The 27,666-nt window shown below is 38.1% G+C and overlaps 3 protein-coding genes across 5 annotated transcripts; all 3 read right to left on the bottom strand.

The window, feature by feature from the left end:
* Positions 1-1,480: 1,480 nt before the first annotated feature.
* On the bottom strand, positions 1,481-11,438 carry LOC110041500 (NADH-ubiquinone oxidoreductase 49 kDa subunit-like). Of its 3 annotated transcripts, XM_089295043.1 has the most exons (16): positions 11,004-11,235; positions 10,622-10,752; positions 9,911-10,014; positions 9,422-9,502; positions 9,073-9,193; positions 8,803-8,915; positions 8,311-8,385; positions 7,647-7,724; positions 6,840-6,925; positions 5,896-6,015; positions 5,675-5,726; positions 5,252-5,329; positions 4,627-4,722; positions 4,392-4,475; positions 3,833-3,890; positions 1,481-3,156 (listed from the first exon to the last, which is right to left on the bottom strand). In XM_089295043.1, the coding sequence occupies exons 1-16, from the start codon at positions 11,087-11,089 to the stop codon at positions 3,119-3,121; spliced, it is 1,401 nt and encodes a 466-aa protein (XP_089151169.1). In that variant the 5' UTR covers positions 11,090-11,235; the 3' UTR covers positions 1,481-3,118. The 3 variants fall into 3 exon arrangements, with proteins under 3 accessions (XP_089151169.1, XP_089151168.1, XP_089151171.1); XM_089295042.1 differs by lacking the exon at positions 1,481-3,156 and having other exon boundaries at positions 3,194-3,890; positions 11,004-11,434; XM_089295045.1 differs by lacking the exons at positions 1,481-3,156; positions 3,833-3,890; positions 4,392-4,475 and having other exon boundaries at positions 4,629-4,753; positions 11,004-11,438.
* A 240-nt stretch (positions 11,439-11,678) lies between these two features.
* Positions 11,679-22,958, bottom strand: LOC110041498 (NADH-ubiquinone oxidoreductase 49 kDa subunit-like). The gene is made up of 16 exons (XM_089295046.1): positions 22,834-22,958; positions 21,652-21,782; positions 21,114-21,217; positions 20,761-20,841; positions 19,872-19,992; positions 19,055-19,167; positions 18,095-18,169; positions 17,591-17,668; positions 16,790-16,875; positions 16,314-16,433; positions 15,823-15,874; positions 14,877-14,954; positions 13,437-13,532; positions 13,061-13,144; positions 12,342-12,399; positions 11,679-11,977 (listed from the first exon to the last, which is right to left on the bottom strand). The coding sequence occupies exons 1-16, from the start codon at positions 22,917-22,919 to the stop codon at positions 11,940-11,942; spliced, it is 1,401 nt and encodes a 466-aa protein (XP_089151172.1). The 5' UTR covers positions 22,920-22,958; the 3' UTR covers positions 11,679-11,939.
* Positions 22,959-24,119: 1,161 nt separating this feature from the next.
* LOC110041462 (prenylated Rab acceptor protein 1-like) lies at positions 24,120-27,581 on the bottom strand. Its single transcript, XM_020746745.2, has 4 exons — positions 27,272-27,581; positions 26,108-26,205; positions 25,263-25,364; positions 24,120-24,706 (listed from the first exon to the last, which is right to left on the bottom strand). The coding sequence occupies exons 1-4, from the start codon at positions 27,526-27,528 to the stop codon at positions 24,612-24,614; spliced, it is 552 nt and encodes a 183-aa protein (XP_020602404.1). The 5' UTR covers positions 27,529-27,581; the 3' UTR covers positions 24,120-24,611.
* Positions 27,582-27,666: the final 85 nt, after the last annotated feature.

Below are 27,666 nucleotides of genomic sequence, written 5' to 3'. Positions count from 1 at the left end.
GGAGTGATGTGCAGAAGTGCTAGGTGGGGTGGGGTGGGTGGCAGGTGAATAGGTGCAAGCGAATGCGATGGGCGTAACTAATATGGGTGTCGTCCATGTGAGCTTTTGCCGAGTTGCAGGAGAGTGAGGGAAGTAAAACCTTTCTTGTATGGCCCCTATTCGTTTTTCTCTTCTCTTCTACATTATCAGCCTTTTTGATCTCACTAACTGGTGAATTACAGCTTGGGGGCCTAACGTTTTTCCACGTTGCTACTTTTCTCCGACAGAAAAAAATAAAGAGGACATTTTAGAAGCTGATAAAGCTTCTAAATGATGTCCACTTTTACATTTTCTGGGAGTGGATGCGTAGTAAATTTAAGGAGAAAGTTTAAGTATTATGTAAGGCGTCATTGAATGTTTGAGTCTGCTGGAGGATAGGCGCGCCTCAGCTTGTCCAAACGATAGGAAGACATATCAGGGATTGACCAGAAAATTGATAAAGAGGAGGCCAAAGATGTTGCAGTGGAACGCAAGTTGTCCTTCTCCTTCCCTCCCCACCCCCTCACAAAAGTGAATGAAAACTTCCGCTCTTAAGATAACTGGTCAATTTTTGTTTAAGAAAATACTCGGAAAAGAAAACGGGCGCGGCTCCCTCATAAATGCGCCGCAACTGGTCATGATATTTTTGTCAGTGTTGATGCGATACCCGATTTGCGTCTTCTTGCGCACAATTCGGTGTAGCTTATCAAACTCATTTGTTTCTACATTTTTGCAAATCCAATGAGGTCACAATTGTTTAACAAAATTGCCAGTGGTAGATAAAGTTTCGTCAGGGACTGATTTTAAATACAGACTGAAATAAATTGCAATGTTCCGCATCAAACTCCCGTCGCGCTCTGTAGTGGCCAAAGAACTTGCAAAAACAACGGAAAACACAACGTTTTTCGTAATTAACCATTTTCCCTTTTCGCATTTGGTAGTCAGCGAGAATATTTTAAAAGTGACCTAGCAAGCGTGCTACGCTGTTAACTCGACAATTTTTCCAAGCCAAGCTTACCTTGCCAGTGGGGGACAACTGTCCGATGAAGGAAAAAAATTTTCTTTGCTCTTTGTTATGTCACGTTGCCGTGGTAATTAACGACTCTTCTCTTCACTTACGTCCCGCGCGCGCTTAAGCTTCGAAACTCACTTCCGCTCTCAGAATGTACTTTCAGATTAAAATATTCCCAAAGTTGAGTAAATTACTACAAGAATAGTAGATTTGGACCAGTCCCTTTACTCAATCGGCTGGCAGCCATATATCGTTTTCAAATGCTTGCCGTTATTAATTACTAATTACTAATTAAGTGAAAACATGCAACCGGTGCCTAGCCTCTTCCAGGTGCCCAGTTAGTTGGGGCGCAGCGCGGAAAACAGCGCGCGAAAAAAAATCACGTCTCACGACTAATATGGCTGCGCAAAAGACCACTATTGAATCCTTGAGAAATATTAACATTACAGATTGCTTATTTCAATATTCTTTATTTTAAATTAAAATCTATTTTAAAATCTAGTCAATATTATATTTAGTCTATTTTAGCCGTCACGCAACGATTTTATGAAGGGAAATGTTGTGTGACGATCCAAATAAGGGCCTCGCCGACCCTTAGTACTTTGACACGGCAGAAGGCTAAAGGGTCCTAAAGTTCATGAGAAGTTATACTTCAGCAAGGAATACATTAACATTCATGTAGACTTAAGGACGGTGCCTACTTTTGTTAGTGCGCGCACTTCCTGCGCATCACTCAAGGCATGGTTTAAGCCAGGGCGCTTATATGTAGCCCGGCCTTTTTCCGCCCTGTTTAAGCGCAACGCGGGCGCTGGGAATGGGGTTGACCTTGACGCGATCAACTACGCTACCGAGTACACGACTAAAATGAAAGCAAAATTTTCCTACTGTGACCAAATCAAGTTTAATGAACCTGCACTTAACCCGGAACACCAGAATAGCAGCATATCGCTAACCAGTAATTGTTAACGTCTTCCAGTTGAAAAACTAGCTATTATCTGTCGAAAACTATACTGAAATCCAACCGTAACCATGTACCTGCAGATGGCGTAGTGTGCGCGCAAAACACACGCGAGATACGCAAATGTTTTACTTACTGGGGAGGTGACAGGAAAAAATGTAACGGGCACCGTACAAGTTTTAAAAAAAGAACAATAACTTTAAAAAAAACGCGAGGTTACCCCTATTTTTTATGTTATGAAATGGAGGTGGCGAGCCTATTCAGCGCGTGATTAGTTTCTGGTTGTGAGCAAAAGCTATTTAGACTGTATTTTAGCTGAAACAGAGGAAGGCTGTCAGAGACGCTAAAAGCGCTGTTTCAACGATTTTGTTATTAAAAACATACCAAAAATGCTTTTTATGCAACCATTTACCATTAAGTTTTAAGATCTTTATAAATATGTTTGCTTTTCTGTATGCAAAGGCGAATTCTAAGAAAATCTGTGAGATATCCTTTCCTTCTTTTTTCAGAAAAATGCTGATGTCAGCATTTTTGTTAAGATTTCAAGGCTAATTGTCTCGAAAAAATGCGTGGCTACCCCAGTTTTTCTTTGTGGATTCCAATAGCCCTTGTAAAGATCTATTTTTTCCGCGTGGTCCTAATCTGGCGCAAAAACCTTTGTATTTAGTAGGCACCGTCCTTAAACTAAACTTGTAACAAACTTGTATTGTATTCAGTATTGTATTGTATTAACTTTTAAAAGCTATTTAACAGAATGGTAACTACAAAAAATACACAAAGAAGCTAAAAGTCGCACCAATAATATAAAGTTCACAGATACGCCTCAAATTTGCAATGAAATAAAAACAAATCTTACAAGTGGTTTAAAAACAACTGAGGACTATATGTTTGGTCTTAACTATCGCTTTCTTTGCTTTCTACATTTTTTTACAACTATGTAGTTGATTAATTAGTAACTTAAGGTTACTAGCACCTCCTATTTAACATCCACGTTCTTCGCTAGTTTCATAGTCTGTCGATGGTATGTAAGTACTAAGTAAATTCTTGTTTTTGTTGCCTGTACTATAGACTGAGGCAACTACTACTCGGATTATATATCCACTATGTACAGAATGGACTCAATATCTTCCTTAGCGATCGATTTCCCCGAACACAACATCGAGAGTACCTGAAGAGACAACAAGAAGATTTCCTATGAAACAGAAAACTCTTTTAATCCATCCAGTTATAGACGCAAGAGTTGAAGTTTGCGTGAACGAGAAGTTTAATGGCCGAGCCGCAGGCGAATCTTTCCACGCAGGATATCAGGAGAGTACTTAAGCTCCGTCCAAACTACGGCGGAGGAATTTGAAAACGCAGCTTTACTTCTGCGTACGGTTAGTCCTACCGTCCACACTAATCCGTCACGAAAAGCATGGAGCTTTACGAAAACGCCCTTCAGACCGGAGGAATTTGAAAATGCAGGCTTTGCGTTTAGTGTTTACGGAAAACTCTTAAAAAAACGGAGCTTTTCGAAAACGATGACATCACGACAATGTGATTTGCCTGCCAGAGTTTTCCTCAACCACAAATCCAAAATGACCAGTTATAGTTGCGTTTTCAAATTCCTCCGGCGTGGTAGGGACTGAAAACATTTGATCCGTTTTCAGCGTGAAACATCCGTTTTCAAATTCCTTGGCGTAATGTGGACGGGGGCTTAGACACAGCTACTGATTGGCTAATTGCGTATTTGGGTCTGCCGAATGAAAGAATCCCATGATTTCCTACTAAAAGCGGGCGCTACTGACCCGAAAACAACCTGGACATGAGAAGGAAAATATAGTGTGGGCGAGGGAAGAACCTACCCATAATTGTCACAACATCTGCCAACATGTGGCCAGTAGCCAATAAATTCATACCAGCCTGGTGAGAAAACAAGGTACACATGGTCACTTAGGGAATCTGTACCCTGTTTTTATTTTAACCTTGGAACAGATTACGATAGAGAAGAAAGGAAGACACTTTAAAAGAAGTTGACAGGTTCTTTAAAAATTTACCCTGCTAGGACAACCACTCACTGTCTGATAAGGTAAGTAGCAGAAGAAAAGAGAAAATGTTTTTAAAGCATTGTTTCGTTACGATAATAAAATACACCAGTTGGAAGGACTCAGAATCAAATTATATCTTTGTGAGATGAATGTGGTGTTCCATTTTATCATTGTTAAAAATTTGCACTGTTGAGGCTAGTGATCAAGCGACCATCACAAGGTTTCTCATTGTGCCTGGCTGCCAGCAATACAGAAATTTGTGGGTTAGCGAGTCAAAAAGTTATTGTTTAGTCATACTGTAGTTCGAATCAATGAGAGAGGGTTGTTTAAAATTAAGTAAGACTCCATAGTTTGAACTAACATGAGGATATCTCACCAGGTGCGCAAATCCAGGAGCTTTAATCTTACAGCGGTAAGGTTTGTTGGTGCCATCCGCCACCAAATAAACACCAAACTCACCCTGACAACATTGAGAAATCAATCAGTTTTTTTAATGCATGCATTCAAGAAGTAACTAATTAATGAGATTAATCAAATTTGAGGATCTAATTGTGCAATAAAGGACAGAAAATGTGACGTCTTAATGTTTCGTTTCACATGGATGTTCATACCTTCGGAGCTTCAATTGCTGTGTAAGTTTCACCCGGGGGAACTTGGTAACCTTCTGTGAAGAGCTTGAAGTGGTGGATAAGAGCTTCCATGGACTCCTGCAGAGGTCAATTAACAGCACAATCACGTCTGGAGGAAATTATTACATTCATTTTGATCGAAGTTACAAACCTTCAGAATGCGTTCAAGAAATGGCTTATTTTACACGACAAAGTGCTAGAGTATTCACGGTTAGCAATATAAGACAAAACAAGAAGGTTAGGGTAGAATATGACAGGGTAGAGTAGAAGTCGGAAGTGTGGCAGTTCTCCTTAGCTTGTAATTCTATTTGCCATCATAGTGCAGCATCTGCTATTGTTTTGGTGATAAGGGCATTGTTTCTGTTGTTTGTTCCATTGCTCTCAAAGGGTATCGAGCCATTCAAGGGGGGGTGGGGGGATTGTGCACACCCTGCACCCACCCCTAGACCCGCCCCTGTACCTGACCCATAGAAGTTGGGTAAGGTCACATCCACATGAAGGACAAAGAATGTACCAAAACCCATTATTCACGTCTGCTAAAACCTGATTGAAGAAGTAGACATGAACTCCTCTTAAACATCCAAACATCCAGGTGACGAAACATTACCTTCATTTCAGACCTCTTTGGTGGTGAGATTTTGGCATCATCAACTTTTATTTCACCTGCAGGCATCCAGTTTAAACACTGAAGAGGGAAAAACCAGCAGATAAGTAAAATATATTTGATTATAAAGAGATACTTGTTGACTGATCACGAGTTTTCCTGTGCTTCATGTAAGCTACATGTATTGGCTTCAAGTTTTGATTGGTTCATTTTTTTTTGTGGTACTCAACTGAAAACTGCTATATGCATAAGGATAAAAATAATTTAGTTCAGTCAGTGTCCTGGCTGGTTCCAAAGGTCTGCATGGTCATAACATTGAACATTGAGGGCAGGGGTTGTGGGTTGGGGGTTGGGGGTAGGGTGGCAGGCAGTGGTATCTTTGCTCCACTATATCTGTTTAGAAATAAAAGTATTATTATTACAAACCTGATGTATAATTCTTAAACTCTGCCGCATTTCCTCAACTCTGATTAAATACCTGAGGGGTTAAAAAGACATTAAAAAAAAAAAAAAAATCAACAACAGCACACAACCGAATTCAGTTTGTCATGAGCATCTGGGACTTCAAAGAAAATATTGTCAGAAAAAGACAGGATCCCAGAAGGAACCGGTAAATACAACTTTTTATTCAGTATTGCTGTACACACCTGTCATAACAGTCTCCATTCTTGCCAACAGGAACATCAAAATCCACTTTATCATATGCATCATATGGCTGTGATTTACGAAGATCCCACTTGATTCCAGAACCACGTAACAAGACTCCACTAGGTGTGAAAACAAAAACGTTAATAAATAACTATTTTGGTTCAACTCGAAATTATCATGAGCATCACTTTGTCAAAAATAAAATAACATAACATAACAACACAGTATGTTACAATGTCCAGATTGTTCTGTAATGTACACCTTATAGTTGGCCCCATGCTGGAGCTGTTTGTTGGGTAAAGTTGCATGCAATAGCAGATTTGCACGTTGTCGTCATTTGACTACAACTACTAGAATTCCTTTCGTTTTTTGTTGTTATAATTTTATATTTTGAAATCCCAGTGGGGTGTAAATAACAATTGCCCTGATTAGCATAAGAAACAGAAAAAGTGAAGGATTCTGGTAGTTGTCATCAAATGACGCCATCATGCAAATGGCCTATTATACTGGCAGACATTTTACTCATTCTGGCATAATTTATGAAAGTAGTGTACATTATCACTGACAATAGATAGGGCAGAGATATGGATTTGAAAAAAAGAAAACTAGGCAGACGATTTGCCAGTTCTACCAGAACCAAAATCTAAAAAATAAACCAACTAATTTTATAGTTTGAACTCGCTTCATCGTCCACTTGGTGTCCTTACCATGGTTTGGCAGTCAGGGAGGAGGTACTTTGTTACAATGTCACCCTCGTTTTCATCAAAAATGCAGCAAAATCCCAGAGATAAATTCTTTTTGAACTTACTCTTGTCACTCACTGGAAAAATGGCTAACAACAGACTGCCAAAGTGGAATTTTTCCATTCATAAGGAAAAACAAATGTGTTGCTTAATTGCTGTACTATTAGTGCAGGCACAAACTAAAACACAAAATCACAAACCTAAAACCCCAGTTCAGTGCATCTTCTGCTGATACTACCGCAATATCAACTGTACGCTGTTTCCAGATTCTGTTGTTTGTCAACATCTGAAGATTATGATACAGTAATAGTCATTTATCGAAAAAATTCTGGAACCTAATTGGTTAAATATCAACAGGCAGTTATTTGGGCATTTACTGGTAAGTTAACTTCATAGTCATGCCAGTGATCTTGTGATCTTTTCTCAAAGATCTGAAAATCAAACATAACTGCTATCTGACTTTTACCCAAAACTCTAACTTTTCTTTGTTTTTTCAATATCTTTGTCTTTTTCAAATATGGTCAAGACTAATGTGTTGCCCAATAGGCAACAAAAGGGACCTCTTATTCACATTAATCACACACATATGATAACAGACTGATCATAAATTGGTTTCCATAAGTTAGAGATTTGCAAACTAAGCTCTTGCAAAACTACTTACATTTATATAATAAAATAATTTATGCCACAAAATTCCATTTGGATTTCCAACAATAACACTAGCAAAATTCCAATAATTATTAAGAATTGCAGAAGTTGATTTGCCTTCAATTCAGGGCTGAGCTTATAGAGAGGTTAAGAATGATACGTAAATGGTAAAATAAAAATTTTCGCCAGGATCGTCTATAACCTTTTGAATATTTAAGTTAAAATACTAGACGTGTTTGCTGTGAATAGGTGGGGGCAGTGAGAGCTAACAGAATTCCCATGAGGCAACTGATTCCAACTCTGACTTAGCACACACAGAAACATTATTATGAAACAAAACCAACAGAGCTGCAACACACCTCTTCAAGGTCATCTATCCGTTGAGAAAACCGTGAACTCCAATCATGAATATCATCCATCAATCCAAGCGGCAAGTCCTGAAACAATGTTACAAATTACTGTCATTTTATACCCAACTGAAAAAAAATAATGGTCTGTTCATAAATCCAGAAAACAAACAAGTTTATCATTGTGTCAATGATAAAAAAAATTATAAAATGTTATTGTACATTTAGTCAGGCTGCCAATTAAAATTAAACTTCACAGCTTAAACTTTCAGAGCTAAAAAAACAAGGGATTTAAAATAGTCTTATGTGACTGAAGAATTTAATAGTAGACAAAAAACAAGTTAGCAATAATAAGAATAATAATAATAATAATAATAACAACAACAATTATAATAAAATTATTATAATAATACCAGTTATGTTGTTCTTGCCAAAAAAGGAAATAGAGGATTGAAAATAAATACTCAAGATACGAGCCAAAAAAAAGGCTTAATAGATACGCAAATCCTACATGTGTGTTGTTTTCTATATGTGATGGCTTAATTGTAAACAAGCTACACTGGTCGGGTTTACCTAAAACACATAAAGATTATATCAAGCATAAAATTAACATTCATTCCCCCAAAAACCTCAATTTATTTTTTAGGTAATTTTTCAAAATAATGAGAACTCTTACCAGAGCCACTCCTCCTGGTCTCACATAAGCAGCATGCAAACGTGCACCAGATACACGTTCATAAAACTCCATCAGCTACACAGAAGACAACAGTTTAATGAATCAAGATAAGGCCAGTGACAACATAACAAGGTGCTACATATAGTCTTGCCAATATAATTAACTACTACAAAACACTTTCAAAAATACTTTCAGGATCACAGCACATGTAGCTTTATCAACAAGAGACAAGTTCTCGTCTACAAATAAAACATGCCCTAGAAACGTTTGGGATTTCATTCATTTGGGTAACAAATGAAAACAAAACCTTTGTAAGACCAACTGCACGTGTTCATAGAAATTATTACCATAACTGAAAATATCCCTGGTAGAAAAAAGGGTCTCTCACAAATGCCATTTGAAAGCAACTACAAGGGATAAGAGGGGGATTTGCATGCTACTAACTTACATTTCCACAATTCACAAATAATATTTTATAATCATATAACTCACCTTTTCTCTTTCTTCAAGAAACCAAAACATTGGCGTCATGGCTCCAACATCAAGGGCATGGCTACCCAGCGCCATAAGGTGATTCAGAATTCTTGTAATTTCTCCAAATAACACTAAAATAAAGAGAAAGACAATCAGAATACAACGATGGGAGGAGTTAATTAAATAATTAAATGAAACAATTCGAGTCAGACAGAGTATACAGGAAACCTAGTAAAGAAAATTTGTTGACTATGCAATAAAGTGAGACAAAGCACAGTGAGACAGTACCTCTTATCCATTTAGCTCTTTCTGGAATGTCGATGTTTAGAAGTTTTTCAACAGCCAAAGAGTAACACTGTTCATTTGTCATCATAGACACATAATCCAGACGATCAAAGTATGGTAAAGCCTAGAAACAAGAAATGTAATCAGAATACAAACAATACATTTCATATGCCTGGGACTAGTAAAAGCTCAAAAAGCCTTCAGAAATCAATCTTCCTGAAGATGTGATTGGCTTTTCCTTGAAGAACCTAGCAATCTCAGGATTTTATCTGGCAGGCATATGATGCACAAGACAGTCATCACACCAACCAAACTTTTTAAAAACCTTACTAACTGCTAATCTTATACACACCTGTAGATATGTTTTGTACTCTATCAACTTCTCTGTAGCACGATGCAGCAGACCAATATGGGGATCTGCACGCTTTACAACCTGGGAAACAAAACTCAGTTATTCAGGAACTGTCAAATGCTATTTCAGTTTTCAGTAGCATAGCAGGCTGTCAATAGGGGCTGTATCCCGTAACACCTGTTATGGCTGAGTATGTTTGATGGGCCCAGTTGACATTAGGAGTGAACTTGCCTGTCGTTATTATAATCAACCCATAAAGTAACATGTTTGTTACAGGTGTGAAGGTCAAGGCTGCAGGTGACTCAAAAATTAATTGCAGCCGTGATAGAAAAGTTGGTACAGTGAGAAGCCACACAACACACTTGAAACTGCTGTAAGCTATAAAAAAAATTATCATGCAGTTTATAAGTCTGAAAATTATTTTTAAAACTACTTTGAATTCATAGGTCAAGGAAATATATCATGACAACAAAACAAAGACAACTTTGCCTCTCCATCAAGTTCCAGAACAAGTCGCAACACACCATGAGCTGCGGGATGTTGTGGACCAAGGTTGATGGTCATGTTTGTAACCAGTTTTTCTTGAATAGGAACTACAAAAAAATATATTTTTTTATAACATATATGTCAAATTCTCTGAAATACCAAAGTATCACTACTTTAAAAATATAAGAAATTTATGCAAGTTAGAAGAATTTGCATCCTAGTAGCGAAATCAGTAAATTATTCTAAATAGTGATTATCATTCTAATAATTATTAATAATTATTATGAAAAATAACTTTCAATCTACAAACAGGGAATTTTTCTATGGAAGTCTGAAAAAAAAGCGGGCCTTTTCTCGGGGGGGGGGGATTGAGTCATTTAGGGGGCATCATGTTGGAAATTTGATCTTTTGTTAGGGGGTAAATTTTGACTTACCTCATCAACTTAAAGGGCAGTGAGAAGGGGGAGAAGAGGTGTGGATAAAAATATAATAGCCCTTCTCTAGTGATGTAACTTGTTCAAAACAATCTTGCTTTCAGCTGTGATTATAACTTGTTAAAAATCAGTGCTTTAAAAAATTATTTAAAAAATTCTTCTTTTTTTTTTCAAAAAAACTTTCTGAATGGAGGATGACGCAAAAAAATATGGAACTTCTCAAGGCCACAATAACCGTGCTGCATTAAAATAAGGTTCAACTGCATCTAAGGAGACATACCATCCACGTCCCACTTAGCGGATTCTTCATCAGGGTACAACACAGTTCCTGCATAGGACGCTAATTCAGGTTGTAACTTCAGAGGCTTCATTTCTTCTTCAAGTTCACTCACTGGAAGTCGCCGCAGGTGCCTGCAAAATATTTTCCCGCACAAACCATCTAGCAAGTCAATAAGCTCGTATTTTTTACGCAATGTGTGCTGGAGTAGTTGTACAGCGTAATAAATTTGGACCTAATCAGGTAAGACTGACTATAAATTTCACTAGCGATTGACATCAGCACAAAAACAAATTAGAAGAACGTGTGTTTGTAAGCTTTTGCTTCGCCTATTCAGGTGGAAACAGACAGTCTTTACACATGTATGCACATCAAACTTACTTACCGAACAGAAGAAACAAAAGGTAATCGACGAATTAACGCTTTGCCTTGAAAAAGCCGACTGAACCCACGAACAACACTAGCCGCCATCTTGAAATCCTAAATGTCCCTCCGATTGCGGGGAAGGCATGTAAACACACACGACCGGAGCAGAAAAACCACCTCTTGCCAGTTTTGTGCAGAAAGCGTGCTAAGTCGCACGAGCGGAAGTAGCTTTTTCGCGCCCGGAAGTTTGTAATTTTAGAACCCAGCCCCGCTCTAGCGCGAGGCTCGTGGGGAACTCTGCAACTTCCGGTTGTGATTTTAATAGCTGTTCGGAAGACAAATTGTGAGTTCCTCCACAAGGACCTGATATCTTTGGTACACCGGTTAAACGTTCTTCCACGAAAGGTATAGCCTCTTCCAGGCGTTCAGTTAGCTGGGGCGCGGTGGGCGAAAAAAAATAAAAAAGCGCGTTCAGTTAGATGGGGCGAAGCGCGAAAAACGGTGCGCGAAAAAATAAACTAAACGCCTGGAAGAGGCTACGAAAGGTGCTGAGTCTCATGGAAGCTACATACAACAGGCAAATGAAAACGATGGTGAGCCGTGAGGTAGAGGTAACAATTAGAACATCAGCAGATGCCTTGAATTTGGGTTTCATAGCATTGCGTGACAGACCAAATAACGAACGCTGACGACATAAGATCATTAATTGTTTATTGAAATCTTGTTATATTTTACAAAGTGATAAGTGTAGCCCTCTTAGAAGCCGTCACGTTAAAAATCACGCAACGTTTCGTTGCGTTATGAGACAGACGCAAAGGAGACCATTACAATGTTGACACGGCCAGTGCCATCTTTCAGTACAGAATACATTTACAGTCACCTGCACTGAACTTAAAAAAAATAATCTGGCAGAATGATGGAAGATTAACGACAATTCCCTCGATAAGTCTCGAATTTAACGATCGATTTCCCCAAACACAACATCGAGGGTACCTGGAGAGACATAGAAATAGAAATGAGTATTAGGAGGTTTGGCTCAAGAACCAGGGTTGTCACGCAACATCTGTCGTTAGGGCACAGAAGTGTTGCGTGACTACCCAAACGAAGTTAAGAATTGGTGGTGATAACATCTACAGAAAAGTTGGTATTGATTTAAAAATGTGTCTTGGTTTTCTTTCTTTTTTCCTGTTTGATTCTTTGTTTCTTGATTTTGATGGTTGTCAAAAATTTTGTACAAATGGCGTTCCCTAGTCTGTCAAGCAAATGTTCGTCCCAAAAATCAAGATTGCATGACAAGGAAAATAAAGCTCTTCTTCCTACTTAAAACTGATTGTGTTTTGCTGATGCAAAAACTTACCAATAATTGCCACAACGTCAGCCAACATGTGACCAACAGACAACAAGTCCAAACCAGCCTGAAGGGAAAGAAAAGCAAGAGGACCATTTAGAGCGGTTTTCACTTGAGTATCGTAAAGTAATTGGTCTTGTATAACCACGCTAAACCATTGGCTTAAAATAATCGCTCCACTTTTTTTATCCAATCAGAGGTAAAACTAAGACCAATTGTGACTCACTTGCACACGTTTTCCCGCGCTTTGTGTCGGCTACAAGTTTTTACTTCTAGTTTTGTGTGTATTTCGTGACTGACCAGAGTGATTACTTTGGTAATGGTTTGACGATACTCAGTTGAAAACTACTCTAACGCTGATATTCACCGGGGTACATACAGATTAGACTTCTTATTTGAGGCAATAAAGGTATATATGTAGGTCTTGACTAGTTGGAACACCTCCTTCTGAGTACTCTATCGAGACTGCCCTCTCATTATTAGGACATGGCTTGGGCCCAAACAGATGCCAATAACTTAAACTCTCTACATAAATTCAACCGGCGACCACAATAGTAGAAGTGATTTGACAAGAAAGGTGAACAAATCATTTGAATGTAAAAATTGTGTTGTTACGCTAAAAAGCAAACAGGATTTATTAGGGAGTTAAAATTATGAAAAGCGATTACTACTTGAGGGTGTGGTCCCAAAATTTTTAAGTTTGAATTTCTATTAAGACTTCGACTTACCAAGTGCGCAAATCCAGGGGCTTTTATCTTACAACGATAAGGTTTGTTGGTGCCATCTGCTACCAAATAAACACCAAACTCACCCTGACAAAATCAAGAACAAACAACATTGGTTTAGCGTTACAACATGTACATGAAGTCAAAATTGTTTCTATAAGCTATCTAACATAGCAGATTACATTTAGTTGCAGCAAAAATACAATTCACAAATATTCCACTGGAAAAAAATTGCGGACAAAATATTTGACTACTTTAGACACGGTATTCCGCCTTGTTGGCACCTATGGCATTATATTTTTGTGTGATCTTGGAGCATTTTTCCACCGACCACCGGTGCAAACAGCTTCTGTTGAGCAGTTTAGTGGCTGACATTTACCTTTGGAGCTTCAATTGCCGTGTAAGTTTCACCCGGGGGAACTTGGTAACCTTCCGTGTAGAGCTTAAAGTGGTGGATAAGAGCTTCCATGGACTCCTAAAGAGGTTAATAACAGCCAAATTAGTATTAATTGGTGTTAAGTAATATTTCTGAGACCAAGGGGAAAATAAAGCTTGTAGTTAACTCGCTGCAGAAATAAAATTATTTTTCGCTTCAGTTAAGTCAAACTTTTACGTTGGGTCGGTTAATCAATCCCTGCTAACTGGGATTTTTCCTGATGAGAAGAAGTCTGCTAGGGTTACCTCGTTGTATAAAAGGTCTGGGTAGAAGCAGACAAGTTACAATTTTGAGAAACAACACAACGTTTTTCAAAAACATGTTTCAACAGAATCTTCTGTCACCTTCAGTTTAACTCAAAGAACAGCGTTGAATATACAGTGTACGCAAAATGCTAATTGTCTATAAGAACGAAAGGAAACATGACAATGTTAAATAATACAAAGAAAGTTTTAAATTAACATGGTAAAGTTGATGGCTTAGTGTAGGTTTTGCCCATTGAATATAAGTAGCTTCTTTTAACTTAAGCTGGAAGGATACTGAAAACGAGGATGGAGTTATGAGCTGGAGTATGGCCGCCATGTTGTGCGACGTCATTGTCGTTGTTGTAGGTCACACGTCCCTCGCAATCCACGCCACTAGCAATGTCAACCATGAAAAAAGAGTCGCATGGCATTCTATTTCTATGCATGCACGATTTTCTGTTCTTATAGTTATGGTGCTCCGCTTTGGGCCGCTGGAGCTCGGCTTATAATCAGTACGACATGAAACTGCTGTTCAATGGTTTTCATTTGAATGGTCACATCCGCCAGGGTTTCATTCACAGACTTAAAAACTAGAGCCAGTTTGCATAGCACAATGAACCACATACAAACCAGTGGCCTTCGTGCAGCAACATCTTTACATGATTTTGAACTTAACACACGTCACCACGGTTTTGAGTGAGTTCTAGCACGGCATCCTTGTAAAGCAGCTGTTAATATGTAGTTTAGGTCGGTTAGTTTAGTTAGGGATAATTAGTTGATCTTTTATCATTTTATAACATTTGCTGAAGGATTTACCGTGTATAGATAAAGTTACCATTACCATTACCATTAGCAATAAAAAGTGATAACTCATCTCGTCCCCGCCTGGGTGACGAGCCCATACAGTGTCCATATAGGAGACTAAAGTTTAATTAAACCATCCTAGCCTCTTTTAGGCGTTCAGTTAGTTGCGGCACAGTGTGAGAAAACGATGGAGCGAAAAAAACAGGGAGGCTGTGTGTGAGGAGCGCAGAGCGCTTCTCTCCTATATGTCTTCGTGCATCATTTTTTGCGCTGTGCTTAACTAACTAACGCCTGGAAGAGACTAAACTAAAACCATGTCGCAAAACTACGGTACCTTCATTTCAGATCTCTTTGGTGGTGTGATCTTGGCGTCATCCACTTTTATTTCACCAGCAGGCATCTTGTTTAAACACTGAAGAGGAGAGAGAAAAAAGTGCAAATTTAATAACAAGCGCTTTAGCTGGTCAGGAGGGCTGCACGACATAGCTTATTACACGTTATCAAAGAATATTAGCAATCTCTTCACAGACCTTTCATTTTCACTAACATCATCAAGGGCACGAACAAAAGAAAAATCAAAGGGGACTAAACGAGCGTAGAGATAAGGAGGTGGGGGTTGGTAAAGACAAAATACAGTTGGACCCTGGTAATTCAGACTCGGTCATTTCAACTTCCCCATTATTTCAAACTTAAAACCATTACCCTTGAATTTGCCCCTGAGTCATGCACTATCAGCTATTTCGAACTCCCTCTGTTTCAGACTATTTTTCGTTTCCCCTGAGAGTTTGAAATAGCAGGGTTAGCTGTAGATGCAAAATAGGACTATTCTACTGTTGTGATTCCTGGATTTCCAAACATCGCTGTATGTTCACTATTGGTTCCACTCAACCTAGCAGTGTGCGAGCTTCCTTTGCTCGCCCTCTTTTTACCTCTTACAAATTAAGAAATGGCTATGGGGAGACTAGAATACTAGAAACTGTTCCATGTACCAGTCGCTGTTTTGTTGACGGTAAGGGGGGGGGGGGGTAATAATCTTTTCACTGCCTCAGTGTTGGAATTTTTCACCCTCAATAGCTTTTTAACATCTATTATAAATTTTGCAGAACTAAAAGATTTTGCACGATTTTGAGCTGGCAAAAGCTGTTGTTACAAGTGTTTCATTGAATTGTCTCATATACAGTGGAACTCCATTAATCTGGTCACCAACTGGCCACAAAAATCTGGCCGTATTAACTGGGTGGCCGTATCTTCCCCTTATATGAAAAAAATTAGTTACCCACCTGTTCCATAATTCTCAAACTCTGCCGCATTTCCTCAACTCTGATTAAATACCTGAAGGGTAAAAAAGCACAATTAAAGGCAAGAAATTAAATTAACTACATGTAGCCTAAGTTAAACAGATGCGTCGCTGTTTCCAAAGCATTAAGCCACCAGGGGTATTTGTACTCTCCCCTGCATGGGATGATAGTCTATTGCAGGGTCAGAACAGTATTAAATCAGCCGGTACCCATTTATGCACCCGGTGGAAAGAGGCACTGTGCGAGTACAGTGTCTTGCACAAGACCCAACCTAGTGGTGCCTGCTAGTGCTCAAACCCAGACTGCTCGATTTGGAGTCAGCATGCTAGCCATCAGGTTCCAAGCCTCCTTGATATCTGTATTCTGAAATTTATGTCTAAAGTTCTGTGGGGAATATAAACATAATACGCTCACAAAGAGCAACAATCATTTTTTTTCTGGCTTGAAAACAGTAGAGCATGTGCTGTACACACCTGTCATAACAGTCTCCATTCTTGCCGACAGGAACATCAAAATCCACTTTATCATAAGCATCATATGGCTGTGATTTACGGAGATCCCATTTAATTCCAGAACCACGCAACATCACCCCACTGCAGGTCAAAACAAAAACATTTGAAAAAAAAAAATAACCTTTCAAGCCATCAGATTGAAACAACATCTTTAATGACAGTGTCCTTCAATAAATTTCCAAGCAAAGAGTTAAAAATCTGACATGTACATTGTAGCAGATTATTTCTGGCAAATTTTTAAGAGTCTCAAGGTTTGATATGTCTTTTCAAGGATCAAGACTTAAACTAAGGAGCAATGATAGAAATAAAATCGTAAAAATCTGTGCTAATTAAGATCACATATACTCTGTCACAGTCATGATTTCCTTTGTTTAAACTTGATGAATCATTGATGAGTTTACGAAAGAATTGTAACAAAATACAGTATAATCACAAACCTAAAGCCCCAGTTCAATGCATCTTCTGCTGTTACTACTCCAACATCTACTGTACGCTGTTTCCAGATTCTGTTGTTTGTCAACATCTGAAAATTCATTATAGTAACATTTAATACATGTATGCTCACTATAACAAAATCTTCAAGTCTAAATGGTTATCGGCAGCAATTATTGGTCAGTTTGCACATCATGCCTGTGTTATTGGACAGGATCCATTTTAGAGAGTGTTACCAATATTAGAAAGTCTGTTATTTTTTACAAAACATGAGAAAGAACTTGCATCAAATCCAAAAAACCTGCAGGAGCAAACATTTCATTTTAAAATAAGTCTTATGGAGTTATCATTCAAAGTACCTGTGTACGTAAAAAAGCAGTTTTGTATTTTCTTTGTTGTTGTTGCTTTATACGACTACTTTCAAAAATGGCCAAAACCAAGTGATGTTAAATAGAGAAAGATCCGATGTTTTGCCACCCAAAGTGCTATTAGTAAGATGAAAAAGTGTAGCTGGATACTGGGAAACAGCAGCGAGTGATGACGTAGGAAATTGTTCCAGCTGATTCCAGCCAGTTTGAGTTGAGAGAGCAATTTTCCAGTCACAACCTTATGTGTGATCGTTTTGGCCACACACAGAATGGACCTTCTTTTTGGGCATCAAATTCAAAGTTTACATGTAGGCCCCCAAAACTTCAATCTTTCTCTTTTTAACATTTTTCTCTTTTGGTTGTAGACATGACAACCTACAACACAAGGCAAATTTTTTTTTTTTTTTACTTAACAGAACTGTTGGTGCTAAATTTTACCTCTTCGAGATCATCAATCCTTTCAGCAAATTTAGAACTCCAATCATAAATATCATCCATCAATCCTAGTGGTAAATCCTGAAAGAGAATCAGCATCAATATCAATTTAGTACCTTCCATTGATACAAAACAGCATAATATACCAACTTTGTGTCTTGGGTGAATGCATAAGAATTATTATTTATTATGCAGCATGAATGCATAGGATTATTATGCAGAAGAAACAAATCTGTAGAGTAGAGTGGGTGTTGCAACATACACCCACAGAACCATCCCTGTTATTTCAATGCCTGGAGTAGGTCCTTTCTCTGTTGTGGACCTTGCATTTTGGTTGTGAGCATTGTGATGTTTGCTGGTAGGTGTCATGGTGGTTGCAGGCATCATGCTTGTTGTGGACACTGAGATCAATATTATATCAAGTCTTCCAAGAAATTAAGAAATAACTAAGAGACAAGGCCAGGCAATATGTACATGTATGCAAAATTTAGACATCAGATCTCTTACCAGAGCCACTCCTCCTGGTCTCACATAAGCAGCATGCATACGTGCACCAGATACACGTTCATAAAACTCCATCAACTACACACAGAAAAGATGTTTGAACTAATTAATTAGGCCTGCAATGACACAATGCAGAACTATATGCAGTCAATGCCAGAACACAGGTTACCATTAGAAGCCTGCAAAACAAAGGCTTTGGGAATTCACATGATATGATATTGCTCTGCTTAGTGTAAAAATCTAAAAAAGAATGAACATACCGGTAACACAAAGCATGGACAATGACTTTTCTTTCTTTTTGGATATTTCATACAATATTTCATTCTATAATGTTTCACAGTGAACACATTATTTTCATCCAGTCGTGGGCAGGTCTTAGCATGTCAATGGCAGAAAAACAGCCATCTCGGGATTGAAATGCCTTAGCTATGATCTTAATTAAATTACAGTGTGACTACTCAAACTGGACCACTTGGAAAAGAGTTAACCAATCAGACCATTACATGAGAACAAAGGATAGCGATCTTTCTCATACATCACTGGTAGCCATACCTGTCAAAACCAGTAAAACTGAAGAAATCACACAAACAATAGTTCCAAAATAATAATATTGAAAACCCACCAAAGTGCGAAGTGTTGCAAACCTCTCAGGAAACTTTGCCATTTGTTGATTGGTTACTTTTGATCCTAAATTTTGTACGCTTTTCAATGGTTTTGGTTTAATTATCGCAAAATGAGTTTTCACGTTAAATTTTTGAAGTGAGAGAGTTCAATATATAATTATGATAATGCGCGATCCGAATCTCCAAGAGTGTATATAAGGTGTTGAGAGCATTTACATACTCCTGTCAAACAGAGTCACCCTGGCTTATTAATTACCATCATGAGAAAGTTACCAGTCCATTGTTCTTATTTTACATTTTGATTGTATGTTATTACTCAATTGTTGCATACTGTGATCACCTTTTCTCTCTCTTCAAACAACCAAAAGAATGGTGTCATGGCTCCAACATCAAGAGCATGAGTACCTACACCCATGATGTGGTTTAATATTCTGGTAATTTCTCCAAACAACACTGCAAAAAAGACAGACAGACAGTCAAGCAAAGCAGCCCTAATGGCCATCACTTGGTGCCACCATCATCACTTGTGGCAAAAAAAATGACACAGCATCTCTCTGCCCTTCAGTTAATTTTGTCTATGTTGTGGTGTAAAATGTATTGGAGCAATTTTCAATTGAGTGTCGAAAGTAATCAGGCAATTACTTTCAATTGGTTTTGGTTTTGGTTTTACCATAATGATTGAGACTGGCTGAGTAGTGAGTCCAATAGGTAAGTAGCTGGTTTGGTTTTAGTTTTACGACACTCGGCTGAAAACTGCTCTTAAGGCCAGAATGATTTCAAATTAGGTTTATTTTCTGTCAACAGGAAAGAGGGAGTCTGGAACTAATAACTTATTAGCCCAAAAAGTACGAGGAAATTTGTAACAATTGCTTGCATGGTGTAGTGGAGATGAATGTGGACTACAGAGTCAGAGATTGGGCATTCAAATCTAGATGAGTACAAAATAAAAAGACAATATTTAGAGGGTTAGGGTTAGGGGGTTGATATTAGGTCCTGTCAGGGTGGGGTAGGGTTAGGGACTGAGAGGGGTGGGTGGTGTGTACATTATTCCCCCAGAATAACACGCAAAAAAGCTACTTAACAGTGTCTTTGCAGGAACATATAAAAGTTGAGTTAACTTCAACCACTATGAAGTCAAGTGAGTCAGCTGAACACACCTCTGATCCATTTAGCTCTTTCTGGAATGTCAATGTTTAGAAGTCTTTCAACAGCCAAAGAGTAACACTGTTCATTTGTCATCATAGACACATAGTCCAAGCGATCAAAGTATGGTAAAGCCTGGGAACAAGAAAAGTACTCGAAAAATTCTATATGTCAACTGTAACTAACTAACCCTTTCACTGTGAAGAGGGCATAACCTAAAACTTGAAATAAGAACAACCATTTCTAAGCAGGGCTATCATCAAGGGCTGTAACCCCTAACACCTGTTACAGTTGAGGGTGCTTGATAGGCCCTGGATGTTATGGGTAAAATTGCCTTCTGTTGATACGCTTTACCTACAAAGCAGCAAGTTTTTTAATCACACACTAGATTTTCATCCACAAATAGTACATCTGCCTCGGTTTCATTTCTTAACTATTAAACAATTATACTATGAGCTGGTGATTTCTATCGCATGATAGTTGGTGAGGGTGCAGGCGGAGTCAACTATCACATACAGAAATTGAGAGCGAATAATCTTATTGTTGAAGCCAGAGTCAACTATCACACATAGAAATCAAGAGCAAATAATCCAATGATTTAAGTATAAACCTAATAGTCATTCAAATCTTTATTTAAATCCTCTTCACAGACACTTCGAAAACGCAAAGAAGGAGCCATCAATTTGTAAACAACCACACACTTCTAGACTACTCACTATCTACAACAGAAGAGATAATCAAGTAGAACTTCCATATAGTCTCTTTAAGCTTCCAAATATTCAAGAATTTAAATGGAACCTATAGCAAGCAGGATTTTTAAAGCATGATGGATTTTTTTAAGCATGTGATGATATATGTGTCACCAGCTTTCAAAGTGAGTTTAACACCAAGTTTTATATGCACCTGTAGATATGTTTTGTACTCTATCAACTTCTCAGTAGCGCGATGCAACAGACCGATGTGGGGATCTGCACGCTTTACAACCTGAAAACAAAAGAAAAATAATCTATCATAAATGTCAAAATGAAATCAAATATTGAATGTTAGATGGCAGGGTAAGTTTATTTATAAGGTCACCAATTTGCTTACAGTTTTCATCTACAGTCCGCCCCTTGATTTATTTGATACTAATATTATGTACAACACACATTTTGCTCACTGTCGTGATTCCCATTGGCTGAAAGCATACAATGTCCGCTACATATCCAATTCACACTGGCACTGAACAGCGATGAAAAGAATGAGAAAAAGTTTACCTCTCCATCAAGTTCCAGCACAAGTCGCAACACACCATGGGCTGCAGGATGTTGTGGACCAAAGTTGACAGTCATGTTTGTAACCAGTTTTTCCTGAATAGGAACTAAGAAAGAAATTTTATTTAATACATCATGACTTCTCCCAACTAGCACTACAAGAAAAGTATAGGTCTATGTAAGGAGAATTTCCATTCTGATAGCAAATCATTTCACTCATTTCAAACAAAATTCATCTTTATGAACACTGGACATCACAGCTGAACAAGCTTGAATTCTAATCTCAGTCTCAGTTTCAGACTTCAACTCCTCAGAACAAGAGTACCCATGCAATATTCAAAATGAGACTCAGTCCAAATTCTGAAACTTGATTATGTCTAAGTTCATACAAATTCCAGTGACTAATTGAGATTCATTTTTTTAATAAATAATAATGAAAGACTTTCAAGCATAAGATTTGGAGCTGTTCAAGTTACAGAACAAGTTCCTTGATGGGTATGTACAGACTATAAATTAGAGTTAGACTTCATCTGATGCATACCATCAACATCCCACTTAGCAGACTCTGAATCAGGGTACAACACAGTTCCTGCATAGGAAGCTAATTCAGGCTGCAACTTCAGTGGCTTCATTTCCTCTTCAAGTTCACTCACTGGAAGTCGTCGTAAGTGCCTGATCAGAGACCAAGAACAACAAAGCACAGAGTAAGAAAGATAAGGTAAGCAGGTGAAGTGTCTGATAGTCTATTAATCAGGCCAGCGTTTATCTTTAGTTTTAGAAACATTAAAGAACAAGTACTGTACTGTAGATTTCAACTCCCCCTGGGTGGTAAACTTCTTCATTAACAGAGTTTTCCCTAGCATTTAATTTACTGGCATGAATTCAAACACCAGGGTATAGAAAGGCCACATGAGAGTTTAATGTGTTGCCCAAAAACATGACATTGGTCCTTTCCAAAACTCAAACCTAGGTCAATTAGAGTGGGTCACGAACTCAACTATAAATGGAACGATCCAGAATAAATTATGGTACTGAATGATTCTCATTTAGGGGCTTCAATAAAAGCCAGGCACCAGGGGAAAAAGTGGCCCTGGCTCTGAAAAAAAGTGGCCCTGTATTCTGTAATTTAGCCGACATTCAAATGAAACAATGTCAATTGTGAAAAAATTCTTCCGATTTTAATCAATGAGGATAAATATACAAAAAATTCGGTATTGGTATCAGTGTGCAGTCTGCATTTTGTACTGGCCGGTTTTTCATTCCAAACACTTTGAAACAACAATGCCAAACCTGGAGGAAAGAGAACATACAAAGAAAACCTCTCTGAAAAGTTACAGAACTATAATAAAAATTCACGCCAACCATTGTTGGAAACTTTGAACAACCGTTCCTAAATATTAGGCAGGACTTGTAATCGGCATTTTAAGGTTAGTAATTTACATAATTTTTTGTGGCAAACACTATATTACTGAATACTTTTCCCTCAACAACATACTAACAGTAAAAAATACGAATTATACGAGAAAAACATAAAAACAGCCACGGGATACAACATAAAAATTCAACTAAGTTCAAGATTTTTGTCAACAACGCAGTCACTATAAGTACTTGTTGATCTGTTGCAGCGTCTGTTGTTATTATATAATCTTCCTATGCATTTCTAGGAAATGTATTACCATTTTGATATACTTAAATAAGCTGCAAAATAAAGTGGATATCTTACCGTACAGAGGAAACCACGGGCACTCGACTAACAAACGATTTGCCTTGAAAAAGCCGGCTGAACTGACGAACAACACTCGCCGCCATCTTGAAAGTCTCCTCCAGGCAATAGTACCCAGTCCCGCACCAGGGTAATGGACCTGAGAGGGAGGTAGCGAGGTCGGAAGTTTTTCCCAGGGACGAGAGCGCTAATTGGAGATACGGTTGACTCCCGATAACTCGAACCCTCGCTAACTCGAACCCCCCGCTACCTCGAAGTAATTTTCATTTCCCTTCAGGTCATTTTCTATATAATTTTACCCTCAATAACTCCAACTCCCGATAACTCAAACCTTTTACAATTTCCCCTGAAGGTTCGAGCTATCGAGAGTCAACTGTAGATGGAGATATCACATTTCAGACATTTAATTCATCCAACCAGTTTTACAAATTTGAATTTTATTGTGGTAGTTTAAGTTGTAAAGTGCTGTTGACCAGTAAATGTAAATAGCACTCTAGAAGTTATTAAATTATAATTGTTCAGATTATTGTTATTGTCATTGTTATTGTTATCGTTATCATTATTGTCATTGTGATTGTTATTGTTATTGTTGTCATTGTCATTGTCATTGTTATTGTTATTGTTTTTATTATGATCATCTGAAACCCAGACTACTCGTTAGCCGGGAAAACTTGGTCATAGAATTATGCATGCCTGACAAAACGTCGTTTGATTTTCCCTTCCATGGTATTTGTCAAGGATTGAATAACTGCTGGCATTTTTTAGGATTTTTCATGTCTATTTTTTTTGGAGCCCGTTATAAATTATTTGACTTCCTTTCTAGGGTTGTACATAGCCAGAAAAAATTAAGACAGAGGCAATGTTATTTGTTTGTTTATTCGCTTGCAGTGCTTTCTTTTCCCCTTCAAAAAAAACAAACAAACAAACAAAGAAAATGACCCAGTCAAGTTGCTTGCAGTTCCCTGCCTAGGTCGGAAAGTTCTACCTTGATTTTGTCACTTATTCTATAACCTGCAATTAGGCAAACCTTTCTACACTGTTGTTTACTCCATGTAAAGAGTAAATGCAACCACAGAAGAATAAGTGTGATCGCAGTTTTGTTATTTGTTATCATACCAAACACATCTGCATAAATCAGTGTGTACCAAGTCATCTCATGTTGTAAAGGGTAAGAGTCAGGGGGACATCGAGTGAAGCTAATCAGGGATTCCAACATTAGATTCAGTGTAGCTTTCAAGAGATGATAGGGGCCGGACAAGTCAGCAAATAAGTATTATCAAGACAGATAACATGTCATTCTTTTATTTATGTCATTCTTTTCACTAAGCCACAGGTACAAGACTCACAGGAATTCTACAGGGCAAGAGGAGTCAAAAAATGGGAATCCAAGGGAGGAAAGGGGTCCCGATTATTAAGTGCTCAGCAGTAGAGCACTCATTAAATATACCGGCAATATACATCGCTTTTCAACTTAACCATCTATTATTTGTACATCAGAGCCATATTTAACCTTTATCAAAATACTCCCAGAAAAATAAGTTAAAACCACACAAGCTATTGCAGAGTTTTTGAAGAAAATGAATTTTTTACAGTTATTAAAGGATGATACAGACAATGCGAATGGGAACCAACAGTTATTTGAATACTGTAGGGAGAATATCCATTCCACACTATGTTCAATATTGATGACTTTCCAAAGCCGAGTCCTTATCCTACGTTGCTTTGTCCCTTGTTTTTTCACTTGTCCTCAATTCCCGTTGCATTTGGTTTATCTGTAATTAAACTTCTTCCATTGTTATTTGTTCGGTTATTTCGGGTGTGTCTGATGTACTCAAGAGAGAAGCATGGAGACCAATTACAAAGAATGAGGCACCTGAAAATCAAAACAACACAGCTCTTTGTAAGTCACATTTAATTTCAGTCATAATAACCCAGCACTGAATCAGGGAGTTTTCTGACCCCGGAATAGATGAATTTGGTTCCTTTATGTCATAATTTTGGAAGTATGGAGTTGGTTACATATTTAAAGAATTGAGCATGGTTTCTTTTGTTTACTCTCCAATATAGTCAAATATCACAGTGTTTGTTACATCCAATCTGTATTTTATTACAAGATTGCAGTAGCCCCTTATGCAAATGATCAAATCATAGTTTGAAAGCATTGTTATGTCTTTACGTAGGGGCACCAAGCCACCATGTAATTTTCTTTTAATTATTAATATATAGAAAAACTTTTGCTCATCATTTTTGTTGACTGTTTGCACAAACAACCATCAAAAAGTGGGAAATAATGTCATCAATATCCTCACTAGCAAGGATATGGAACATATGCTACTCAGGTCGTGAATGAAGTTTCATATGGATTTTACAAGTAGTGTATTTTCTATGTATTTTCACTTCTATGTATAATAAACATTGCATTTACACACCTATGACCCAAAAGACCGTTGACCCTGCTGAACCCAGAATGAACAGTGGAAGACTGATCAATAAAACAAGTCCATATTGCTCCACTCTGCTTAGGTCACGACCTACAAATTGGACAAGGATAATTTCATGTAAACATTAGTTTTCTAATGCTGGTAGTGTAAATGTTATTGGTACCGGTAGTTCCCGTACTAAAGAGGTTAAGTGACAGAGCCAATTTCTACTCCCCCCAGATTAGATGCTAGTCCATCCCAGGGAGCTCCAGTATTAAATTTACTGGTACCCATTTATTCACCTTAGGTGGAGAGAGGCACTGTGACAGTAAAGTGTCTTGCCCAAGAACACAACACTATGTCCCCAGCCAGGGCTCAAACCCAGACTGCTTGATCCAGAAATGAGTGCACTAACCATGAGGCCACCTCACTTCCAAGAGTTCCCATATTTAGCAGACCTAATAATAAGTTATTGTAAACAATCATTTGTTATGTACCTAATTTAAATTATGTGGCCCTCTCTGTGTGTGCAAGAATAGGCAAATATGCTATTCATTGGGTAAATCACTCATCCAGTGGATAAGTGTTTTTGGTTTTGTGATGTTAAAAATATCCCCTAGAAAGTGATTTATACATAGGATAGCGTCTCTGAGAACCACAACCTCTTTAGACAAAGGGGGCCAGTTAATTTAAACATTCTAACTATATCAGTGAGAGATGACATACATGTATCTGTTAAGACATGATAATGTATGCTGTCTGGTGAACTGTTTTGCATGATACAAGCAGATGATACAAATGGATCCTTTTATCAATATCAAATCACAGATCTGTGTCTGTACTAAAATTCTCACCTAACACTCTAATCTTTTTCCCTTGGTTTTTGTATGATACGAATAAGCAGCCACCTCCAGCAACTGACAATGCAATGAGCAGTAGTGGGGATGTAAGGCTATCAAAGGCAATAGAAAATATTCATTATATTCACAGAAAATTATAATGTTTAAACATTACACAAACCAAAGCAACAGACATTGTTCCTGGAAGGTCTGGTCCAAGATGGTGTCCTGATTTTTTTTTTTTTTTTTTTGGTCAGCACATGTAAATGTAGAGTAGAGAAAGCCAATATTCTGATGGGCAATAGGAAAACAGCAGGGTAAAGCTGTACTACCCAACCAAATTTAGGGGAGTACACTCTTCCCTCAACCTTGTCCCCAGGGTGCTTTCTCCTTCAAATGTGGGAGGTCGCCCTCCCACGTTTGATGAAAAAAGCACCCAGGGACGAGGTTGCTCTCCCCCTTGACCTCCTGCTAAAACTAAAAGTCAGACCTTCCCATTTCAGTGGACAAACTCCAACATTTTTACAAAATAATCAGATCTTATACCTGATTGAATTGCTTTATTCGTGGCTAACAGCGTAATGATAGCATGTTGTGATTGCAAGAACCACAAACGTGTAGGCATGGATATGGTAGCATTCTAGAAAGAATGTGCTTATGTTTTTCATGTTCATAAACATTGAGCAATATGCGTGCAAGCGCAGAATGTAGCCTGTTTCTAATATCAGAAGAAATTCCTTACAGGAAAAATAATTAAATGTTCAAGCCGATCATTCTTAAGAAGACTTTATACTAGCGAAAAAGAACACGGTTCGGTATTGCAATCAAGCTTTACAAAGTTCAGTAGCTTTATTCGGACGCAGTGAACTGCTAATTGGTTTTCCCTTGAAAATATAATTCTTTCACAACCAATACTCCACATATTTCTCTCGATAAAGAGGGTTTAAAACGAATAGTGTACCATTTAAGGAAGCTCCTTTAACTTGACAAGGACTAACGACAGATACATGAGAATATTACCATTGATATCGATGAAGAACCAGCCAAGTGTAGAAACGGTGTAAAACATGTCAGTTTCGCTTAAGCCAAGAGCTGACCCCTTAAGCAAATACAGGATAACAGCAAAGAATTCTTCCCCTTAAAAGCGCAAACCTCAAAGGTTATCAAAGAAGTACTTACACACAGTAAAAGAACAAAAGGATGGTGATCAAGATGTAGTTGCTTTGGTAGTCTTCCAAGTTCTTCACAACCCTTTTTCCCGCTTCGGCCACTGTCTTCGGTTTGCTAAAGCGCGAGCTCTTGAAAAATTCCGCCCAGGGTTTCATCTGTGTTTTTCGTTGGTAGAGCCACTGTTTAGCGAGCTGGACATGTGAGGAAGGAGTTAAAGGAGCAGCCATTTCAATATTCCCACTGATTTCTTCCGTCGACGTCGCCATAGTTTGTTTGGCAATCTTCGCCTACGTCACCACTTTTACTCTCCCTCCCCCGCAAGGTAACAACGTATACTTAGGGAGGAGTGCCACGGGTTTGAAAGCTACTTTTTTCAACTTTTTCGGGTGGAAAAATAGCTAAAA

Source organism: Orbicella faveolata, unplaced genomic scaffold (genome assembly GCF_042242905.1).
Source record: "Orbicella faveolata isolate gen_17 unplaced genomic scaffold, um_ofav_v1 contig_25, whole genome shotgun sequence".
Taxonomy (NCBI): Eukaryota; Metazoa; Cnidaria; class Anthozoa; order Scleractinia; family Merulinidae; genus Orbicella; species Orbicella faveolata.
The sequence above is the reverse complement of the archived record's forward strand: the minus strand, read 5'-3'. Positions and strand labels throughout refer to the sequence as shown.

Excerpts from the sequence above, each read along its gene's own strand:
- LOC110041500 (XM_089295042.1), bottom strand. The coding sequence starts at position 11,089 with ATGGCGGCTAGTGTTGTTCGTGGGTTCAGTCGGCTTTTTCAAGGCAAA. Across the intron at positions 10,753-11,003 it reads CCTTTTGTTTCTTCTGTTCG|GCACCTGCGGCGACTTCCAG; the intron begins GTAAGTAAGTTT and ends AATATTTTGCAG. Across the intron at positions 8,386-8,802 it reads TTCTTGAAGAAAGAGAAAAG|CTGATGGAGTTTTATGAACG; the intron begins GTGAGTTATATG and ends TCTTCTGTGTAG.
- LOC110041498 (XM_089295046.1), bottom strand. The coding sequence starts at position 22,919 with ATGGCGGCGAGTGTTGTTCGTCAGTTCAGCCGGCTTTTTCAAGGCAAA. Across the intron at positions 19,993-20,760 it reads AGTACAAAACATATCTACAG|GCTTTACCATACTTTGATCG; the intron begins GTGCATATAAAA and ends TCTTGTTCCCAG. Across the intron at positions 12,400-13,060 it reads CCCCTGGATTTGCGCACTTG|GCTGGTTTGGACTTGTTGTC; the intron begins GTAAGTCGAAGT and ends CTTTCCCTTCAG.
- LOC110041462 (XM_020746745.2), bottom strand. The coding sequence starts at position 27,528 with ATGGCGACGTCGACGGAAGAAATCAGTGGGAATATTGAAATGGCTGCT. Across the intron at positions 25,365-26,107 it reads GAAAAAGATTAGAGTGTTAG|GTCGTGACCTAAGCAGAGTG; the intron begins GTGAGAATTTTA and ends TCCAATTTGTAG. Across the intron at positions 24,707-25,262 it reads AACGGTCTTTTGGGTCATAG|GTGCCTCATTCTTTGTAATT; the intron begins GTGTGTAAATGC and ends TTTGATTTTCAG.